The sequence below is a fragment of the Micropterus salmoides genome, unplaced genomic scaffold, assembly GCF_014851395.1.
Source record: "Micropterus salmoides isolate LMB-PRFRI ecotype aquatic unplaced genomic scaffold, ASM1485139v1 Ms_hic_scaffold_2416, whole genome shotgun sequence".
In the NCBI taxonomy this organism is placed as follows: Eukaryota; Metazoa; Chordata; class Actinopteri; order Centrarchiformes; family Centrarchidae; genus Micropterus; species Micropterus salmoides.
This window is the reverse complement of record NW_024041614.1, coordinates 1,177-10,000: the sequence shown is the minus strand read 5'-3', so window position 1 is coordinate 10,000 and position 8,824 is coordinate 1,177. Positions and strand designations below refer to the sequence as shown.

Here is an 8,824-nt window from a genome sequence, read left to right as displayed (position 1 = left end):
AATATCAAAGTGATTTCAGTATTAAATCTAACATGCATTTATGTGTGCTAGGCTGGATCAATTTATCACAATGGGCTCATTACACAAACTCAGATCAATAAATGAATCGTCTTCTTGCAAAGCGTTTACTCTTATAATCAGTACTTTTAATCGTTTTGAGTATCATTCATTGCTAATGCTCGTAGAAAAGGAAAGTCATCCCAAAGAATGTCTGGGTCTGCCGCTTCTTCTGGTGCAAAATCATGGCACGATCCAAAAAAACATTGCTCTCTTGGCATCCTTTCAGTCGCCATATTCCTGTAGCACTTTGGACTGAAGGATTCTTCAGTCTCCAAGAGAGGCTGTGTGGACTCAGAACGCACGTAGACATGAGGCACGTTAGGTGCAGGACTGTTGCAAGGACCAGAGAACATAACAGTGGCATAAGGAACAGAGTCACTGTTTGAACCAGAGTAGCCAGGGATGAATGGTGAACCACATATGGACTCTCCAAGGTCACTGGTGTCCTCTGCACTGCTTAACCATGTGTCATCGTGCTCTTTACTTAGTTTCACAGGGAGGTCCAGGAAACTGAGATGGGACAGGTATATTGGATTGGGCTCTTCGCTGTCTGAGGCAAGACAGGCATCCTGCAAAAGGAAAATAAATTAGTCATCAGTGTCTTTAATAGTAAATGAAAAAGTATAGGGCCTGTACTAGCTGGGCAAGTAGTTTACAGAAGCATATCATAGCCTATGCCACAGCCTTATCATAGCCTTGTTGCTCAAAACAGCTATGTGCTGTGGCTGGAAATTGGGTTAAGGAGAGACTGTACCAAAACAGTAAAGGTTGTAAAACCAAAAACACTGAGCTAAAAGATACTAAAATGCACCATGGAGCAGAAGGGAATGCGGAGTTGGAGATAATTCTCTGTGGCTTCACCACTGTGAGCGATCTTTTTCACATTACAGGTAGTCATTTGATCCATTGTTAATATAAAACATTGATAATTAAAGGTAAATGGTTAACCTGTGTTGAGTCGGATGTCCATCTCTTGACACTGCTGTTAGCTGGATCTGGAACAACTGGCCAGAAACGCCTTTTCATCCTGCAAGTGAAAGCATAGATGTTTGGGGGGGAAATGACAGCATAGCTTCACAGCTGAAGGCGGTGTCGCAGTGATCTCACCTTTTGTGGTTGGAAAAACAAGTCATGACTGTGAAGATAATCAACAGTGATAGTCCAACACCAGACACAGTTACAATCATCACAACAGCAACCGCATCTAAGAAAAGAGAAATACATATTATGAAAAGATCTTTCTGCAGTGGGAACACACACTTGTGATCTTTCTGTAATCTTTCTAAAAAAGCTAGAAAAGGCCAAATGATGATACCAACCAAAGGGCTCGATTTCGAAATGAATTGTTGACCCATTCAGGCTCCCACCAAACGTGCTAACCATCATGAAAGCTTCATACAAAGACCCAGTGTTGAGGTCTTTCAGGACCAACCTCCTTTCTTCCGGTTCCACATTCACAGCTGAAGGAAAAGTCAGTCATCAAATGTATCAAGTAGCCTAAATTTAAAAAAATCTTTCAGAAAAGTAAAATTAAGGTATTAACCTACCATTAATGAGTGCCTTCTCATTCCAGTAGAAGACTTTGTAGTTCTGGATAATTCCATTCCTTTGGTCTAATGGTATTTCATCCCAGGAAAGCTCAATATGTGATTGCCAGGTCTTTTTAATTCTTAATTTTGGAACCATGGATGGAGCTTTAAAAAGAAATATCATCGTGAGTGAATATTACAACTGTAGTGAGCTATTATGCTTTGTAAAGTCCCCTGAGGCAAATTTTTGATTTGTGATATTACGCTTTATAAATTAAACTGACTTGGCAAGATTTGAAACCTTCAGGCCAGCAAAAATAATTATTAATTTCTATCCACAAGAGGGCATTATTTCATCATGTATCAGTTTCTGGTAGATTGCACAATATGTTATATTTTTTAACTCATGTGGCAAACTCTTTCAAAGTTAAGGCTGCCGGACCCTCGCACCTCTGCCTGCTGTTTTGTTTGCTCCTCTTTGTGTCTTCGGTGACTTACCCTTTTGTCTTGAGTAGGCATTAACAGTCTGAGGAAGGCCTATCCCATCCTTAAACCTAGGATACACAGAGATCCCATAGGGCTTGTAGGGCTCAAAGCTTCCTATTGATGAGAGTGAGGGGGTTAGAGTGTATCAGTGCCCATAAGCTCCTAACAGTCTGTACAGGCAGGTTGTGCACAGGAAAAAGAAAACCTTGCATAAGAAGGAAATCTTATAAGTATGAACACCAGATTAGGAACACCAAATAAAATAAGAAGCACATGTATCTTCAAACATGCAATATGAATACTATAAAACATACCTGTTATAACAAGGCGTGTCTGGTTTCTGTCAGTTATTTCAAACTGGACGAGAGAGAGGTCTGTTTTTAACAAAGGTCTCCATTCCACCACAAAACCAGTGAGACTGGAAGAAAGCAGGCTTCTCCACTGGACCAGTAGGGATCTGTCATCATGAGGAGTGACTGTGACATTTGATATCACTGTACGACCTAAGGTAACAAAACACATCATACAAGTTGTGGGGAAAATGTATTAAACTGGATAATGCCTGGGCCATTTTCTACACTAGTGTAAGGTATAAGGATGTCAGTTTTACCTTTAGTTAGGTAAATCTGAACTTCTGTGGGGGAGGATTTCCCTGCTGCATTTACAGCACTCAGATACACTTTCTTTGCTCCTCTGTGAAGCTGGAAAGTACAGTAATTCCCCATTGTAGAGCACACCTTTCCCTTTTCACCTGGCAGTTTTTGCACTGAGACAATGTATGACACATTTTGGCCGTTGGCACGGAATTGTTTTGATGGCTAAAAAAAAGAGAGAAGATATTTTAAAGGCAGACCTCACAGAAACAGAACAGAAAAAGAAAACACATCAGTTTGTGACAGGTGTCAAGTAACGTGTGATGTGTGTACCTTCCAAAACAAGTGTATATTGCGTTGTTTGTCCCCTGATACCTTCATCCACGAGTCTAGGCGTCCAGTGGGAGCTGAAAAGAAAGACATGGCTGTCAGCTTAGCGGTTTGTCAAAAGCTTGCACTTCTCTTCTCATTCTTTAAAAAGTAAAACTTTTCTATACAAGACAGGTTTATGGATTCACTGCCAGAGTGTGCGGCAGAACTCAATACATCAATTCTGCCTGTGCTATAGAGCAAAGCAATGGGAGATGTAGAACATGGCATTAGCATGTATTGAAAAGACCAAGAAATAGAAGAAAAGGCAAGAGGTGGAAAATGTTAGAGTGACCGATTGTGTCCTTCTGAATTGATCTAAGCCCTACCACTCTCCAAGGTGACTCCAGACTGGCTGCTGCTCCATTCACTCCAGGGGCTCTGCTGGTATCTGACTCTAATCTGGATGAGATAGTGAGTCCCATGGAGGAGACGACACTGTTCCACAGGTCTGGTTGGTCTAACTTGGCTCAATGGAATCTAACATATGTCACACAGCACACAAACCACACCGATATGACTCCAGGCAGGCACATTAACTGAACTTCAATAAGGTTATACTAGTGTATTGTTGCTTCTACTACTACATTAAAAGTTAATCAATTACGTTCAGTTTATATTGACACTGGAATGATTTTTACTCACTGGTTGTTCACTCCATTTACTGCTTTCAGCAGTCTTAAGTCGGACTTCCAGGTTCAGGCGGTAGTCACGCATCCAGGCCTGATGTTGAGATAAGCTCCAGCTCAGCTTTAGGCAGCCATACCTTTTAGGCACCACTTGAGCCTTCAGAATTGTTGGTGGGTCAAACTTAGCTGAAATAAAACAGTCAACAAAGAAAAAGTCCTCATGTAATTCAGATGTAATTGATTTTTTCCTCACAATTCTTGTAGGTTTTCGAATCGATGTAGAAAAAGTTCACATTAGATTGAACCCCAGTTTGTGCCTCTCATTACATTACAGTCACAGAGCTAAGCACCCTGAGAAAAACCCAGGAGGTGGGTTAGCAATACTTAGAGCTGGTCAAAAGGTATTTCCTGAACTATATATTCATAAATGCATCTTTCTACCTGCACTGATGGGTTCCAAAATGAGAGGTACTGAGGTTGCTTCTCCAAGTTCATTCACTGCCTTCACATAGATTTCCATTTCTGAGAACAGGACAAAGCCAGAGCGAGGGATGGTGTAGCGGTGGACTCCTGGTAACACCTTATAAGTGTGGTTCTCGTTTGAATCCCTGAAATTATGAAAAATGATGATGTAGAAAACACAGAGTGTTTGTTTTCTCGTAACTGTGTCAGTGTGTTTCTGGTAGAAGACATTTACAGCCAGCATATTACCATATCTTGGTGTGGAGGGTGTACTTTGTGTGCAGGTGGGTCGCCTGTCGCCCAGGGTCCCAGGTACAGGTCAGGGTGTTAGGGGTGGTAAGGTTTGTCTGACAACTGAGTTTTTGGGGTGCCTCTGGTGGATCTATAGATTAGAAATACAAGATGAATAATTTTTTATTTTAAATAAACAGTGTTTTCTTTTTTTGTTTTCACTGGCAGGACATGAAGTGGTGTAGGCAAATTATTTTATTATTAATGACCAATTAACCAAGAAATTGAAATCTTTCTTACATCCAGCTCTGATCTCCACTCCTCCTACCACTTGAACAGGAGAGGACTGGACACAGCAGGTGAGGAACACCCTGGTGTGATTGAAGTTGGGTATAACAACCTCAGAAACCCTACTGCTCTCATTGGCCACGGGGCTGCTGGGGAGAAAGCGATCGCCGAGGCGCCACTCTATATGAATATTTTGTCCAATGACCAGAGGGCAGCCATCTCTGATGGCACAGGTGGCTGTGACAGGCGACCCCAAAGGCACCACCAAGCTGGACGTTTGGACCTTTGCACATGGCTGTATGTTATCCTCTATCAAAGAAAAAAATAATTAAAATGTTTATGTTATTTTCAGAATCTCCCTGGCAAACAAAGGAAATGAGTAATAACAACTGTCATTGTAACTGCTAGATTGGTATGTCTGTGTAGATTTACTATTTCATTCTGAAAGCAAAACTCACCATTTCTGGCTCCATTCACAAATGCCAGCAGCATGGCAATCACTGATGCCCATGTGGATATCATGATGATAAAACCTGTTAGGCAGCCAAAATGAAATGCATAATTCTTAAATTACACACTTTCATGCCCTTTCAAAACAATATTTGATTTTCCATTCCTTCCGAGCGACATTGTGTGAGGTGAGGTATAGAGAGTGATAACGTCTTGTCGCTTCAAAAGACATCATCGACGCTGTGTTTCAAGCGCTTGGTATGGCAGGCTGATGTGAACAAGGATGTGATCTCCATAATGCACAATATTTCAATATAAACAGACAGCTAGAGAACGCTCCCACTGCTTCCTCAACACAATGGTAGAGAACAATCTGCATTGCTGTCTCTGTAAGCTGTTTGCAGAGCACATTCAGAACAGACCCAAACACTAACACGTGACACTCTCATACATTTACATTTATGCAGCAAGATTACACAAAAGATGTGACATTTAAAGCTTTGCTAGCTGTTACAAAATAACATTTAACATTTCGCTGTAGACAGAATAAATAAGTATGCTGTCGGTGCAGTGTGTACCGACAGCATACTTATTTATATCTCTCCATTATATTAGAAGAGGTATAAACTCCAAGCGGACAGGAAAAGTGTAATTGCCAGTTGTTAGAAGGTAATCAGCCTTGCTGGGCATCCGCTCCATAGCTGATATAATTATATTATATATAAGTCAACAACCTATTTCTTCAGTTTGAGAATCAGTTAAGACCTCACATTACAAGGTGTTGTGAAGTTAAAATTAATTTTGAGGATTTTTGAAATGCTCACCATTACACAACCATGGAAGGTTAAAATTCCCTGAACTCTGGTTGCCGGCTCACAAAGCAACACCAATAAGCCACAGACATGCCTTTACAGCATTTCTTTGTCTCTCTGTGCTGTATGGGAGGAAAGACAAAACTGTTATTATTCTTTAATAATAATGAAACAATTTGTTTAGTTGATTAGATTAAAATAGGTCGATTGAAAGAAATCACAAAGTTTACAGATAAAAAGCAAAAAAAAGCAATTCATGTGATGACCCATACTCGTAAATCACGTACTCACTTGTGATTTTTAGACATTTCACAATATACATGTGAAGTTTTTGTAGAATTGATTAATTGTTTCAGTGATTTATAGATCAAGAAACAACCCTTTTTGGCTGGTTTCTCAAATGTGATTATTTCCCACCTGAAGTATTTGTAAATTTAACAGATTTGGTGTTTGGACTATTGGTCAGCAAAACAAGCAATTTAAAGATGTCACTTGCTCTGGGAAGATGTGATAAACATTTTTACAGACAAAATGTTTAGGAAATAATCATCACATGTCTTGATTATGAAAATGATCTTGAGTTGCAGCTTAACATCATTACAAGCAAGGATAGCCGGTGAAATATGTAACTTCCAACATTTTAATAAGGTATCATTAATGAATCAGTTGTTTATTTTTAATCTTCACTACAGTGGAAAAAATTTGCAATTTATTATTAAGTGACACTAATAATTTTATCTAAAAGTAATAATTCAATGTCACTAAGAATTCAGCAGAGAGGAAAGCTTTGATGTGTTATCTGACACTTACTGATTTCTCCACCAGAGATACATTTCACACACACATGCATGTGAACACACAAAAATACCCATACACATACATACGTATAAACACATGTACACTGAGCCAGTAACTGAGACCACAGCATTGAGAAACTTCCTGTTGTCTTGTAACACTCGGCCTTGGCCTCCCTGAGGCCGATTATTCCTCAGGCCAAAACATGTTCGCAAAGTATAAATGTTCATTGTCAACAGACTTTTGAGGTTTAATTTAACGTATTCTTTAAAGGCGAAAGGAACAAATTGAGATGATTTATTATTAGATTTGCATTAATGCCACTTCCAAGTATTTCTGTTCTAGCACAACTTTCCCTTTGGGCAGAGATTTTATGTCTGGACTGTCAAATAGCTAGCACCCTCATAGGACGAGGAGGTACTACTTTAATAATTTGTTAGATCGCTGCCCTCAGTCCACAATAACCTACTATTTGTTGAGGTCTGCGTTAAATCGATGTGAGAGAAATAGAATTTCTCCCTGTTTCTTATCAGCCGTGTGCATAAAGGCCTTTATTTCCCCACGCTTTCCTTTTTAGAATTTGTGCTTAATAGGTAATTGCCTGTGGCTCTGACAAAAGGCATTCGAGAGAAAGAGAAGGAGAGAGGAGAGTAGAGATATGCCATTAAATTTGGAGCGTATTTTGTCAACAAACACAATTTGATACACTTAAAATAAAGACAGTAAATAATAAAATTGGAAATACTCAGGATTTTGGCCAATTATGTCCCTAATGTTTCGATGCAAATATGGTATCTGGATTTTTTTTGTGTCTCACTGAGTCATGTTACTGAATCACTCCTTGATTATTTTGCTATAGACACCACATGTTTCCTTTCCCGTTGCTGTTGGGGGTTTCAAAACACCCTCTTTCAGGATTTGGCAATATCCTTGACACAGAGTACAATGACAAACTTGCCACTATTTCCCCTTTTTGGTCCTGTTTCCCACACTGTGCTTTAAATAATGAATTTAAAACGTGTTAAAGACAGTTTAATGTTTTGTATTTAGATCCATTTTAATCATAGAACAGTTCCTTCAAGCTCATACACAGTGATCTTCTGTGTCAGCAGTTGTCCAAAAAGTCCAAAAAGCTAAAAAGAAGGAAAGTAATCTGTTTCACATCCTCTTCTTTTAATGGATGACGAGAACATAAACATGTTGTCCATAGCTTAACACGCTAACACTACTTCCATGGTGACACTTTTGCCATTTGGAAGAATGTCACAAGATGATAAAACTCAAAACATGATTGTTTACATTGAAATGATTATCTTAGAATTTCTTTTTAAACCCTAAATATCTGGCAATCCTCTGCATCTGTAGGATTTTGTGTGTTGGCAATATTAGACAGGCAACTACAAAGAATGATAAATGGCACAAGTACAAAAACAGAGCGGCATTTTAAATGAAAATAAGTTGAGCTGTCCGTCAGTTGGATCAGGATGTATCTCTCCAGCCTGAACCTGTGTCATTCAGAAACAAGTTTTGTGAAGTTTCCCCTTTCAATCTGGCACAAATATCAAAATGAAAGGACCAGCAAATCGCTTGATGTGAAGATAAAGGAGAGCCATCAGAGAGGCTTGCCACTCACCACACAGCAGCTGCAGCAGACCCAGAAAGACGAGAGGCTCTCATCAGCCCTGATAGCTCCAGATGAAACAGTGTGGCTCAAAGCAGCTCAAGCAACAGCAGCAACATCCTTGTTTTGAATTTGTGAAACTTCACTATTTTCCAGGAAGAAACACATGACTGATGGGGCCCAGTTATGGGAACAAAAGTGGGGTGTTTAATTTCAGGGCCTACTCGAAAGAAAATAGTTAAATAGTTCAATTAAAAATAATGATATTCAATAATGGATGTTAATTTGTTGTCAAAATATTAACTTTGGATTAATAAATCTTTAGATGGAATTAAATGCCAGACTCTGAACAGGGAGGTATCTGGCCTTTGCTTGTGTGAGAGTACGGAGGTATTTCAACTTTATTTGATGGTCTTTCCCACAAAGCGTTCAGATGGAAGCTGTCAAATGCTTTAATGCCATAATATGACTGCAGGGAGCCGTCTTGAAGAATGCAATA

At 39.4% G+C, this 8,824-nt stretch overlaps 1 protein-coding gene across 2 annotated transcripts in view; it reads right to left on the bottom strand.

Annotated features, from left to right (window-relative positions):
• Positions 1 to 8,456, bottom strand: part of LOC119918788 (granulocyte colony-stimulating factor receptor-like) — an 8,549-nt gene extending 93 nt beyond the window's left edge. Inside the window, exons 1-17 of one of the 2 annotated variants that reach the window (XM_038739477.1) lie at positions 8,338 to 8,456; positions 5,922 to 6,031; positions 5,106 to 5,180; positions 4,660 to 4,956; positions 4,378 to 4,510; positions 4,108 to 4,274; positions 3,683 to 3,852; positions 3,367 to 3,517; positions 3,002 to 3,075; positions 2,686 to 2,893; positions 2,390 to 2,578; positions 2,088 to 2,189; positions 1,608 to 1,754; positions 1,380 to 1,520; positions 1,168 to 1,264; positions 1,009 to 1,087; positions 1 to 629 (exon numbers count right to left, since the gene is read on the bottom strand). The exon at positions 1 to 629 is cut by the window's left edge and continues 93 nt beyond it. In XM_038739477.1, the coding sequence (XP_038595405.1) occupies positions 147 to 629; positions 1,009 to 1,087; positions 1,168 to 1,264; positions 1,380 to 1,520; positions 1,608 to 1,754; positions 2,088 to 2,189; positions 2,390 to 2,578; positions 2,686 to 2,893; positions 3,002 to 3,075; positions 3,367 to 3,517; positions 3,683 to 3,852; positions 4,108 to 4,274; positions 4,378 to 4,510; positions 4,660 to 4,956; positions 5,106 to 5,169 (2,502 nt within the window). In that variant the 5' untranslated portion in view covers positions 5,170 to 5,180; positions 5,922 to 6,031; positions 8,338 to 8,456 and the 3' untranslated portion in view covers positions 1 to 146. The remainder of the gene's footprint in view (positions 630 to 1,008; positions 1,088 to 1,167; positions 1,265 to 1,379; positions 1,521 to 1,607; positions 1,755 to 2,087; positions 2,190 to 2,389; positions 2,579 to 2,685; positions 2,894 to 3,001; positions 3,076 to 3,366; positions 3,518 to 3,682; positions 3,853 to 4,107; positions 4,275 to 4,377; positions 4,511 to 4,659; positions 4,957 to 5,105; positions 5,181 to 5,921; positions 6,032 to 8,337) is intronic. The other variant, XM_038739478.1, reaches the window with a different exon arrangement.
• Positions 8,457 to 8,824: the final 368 nt, after the last annotated feature.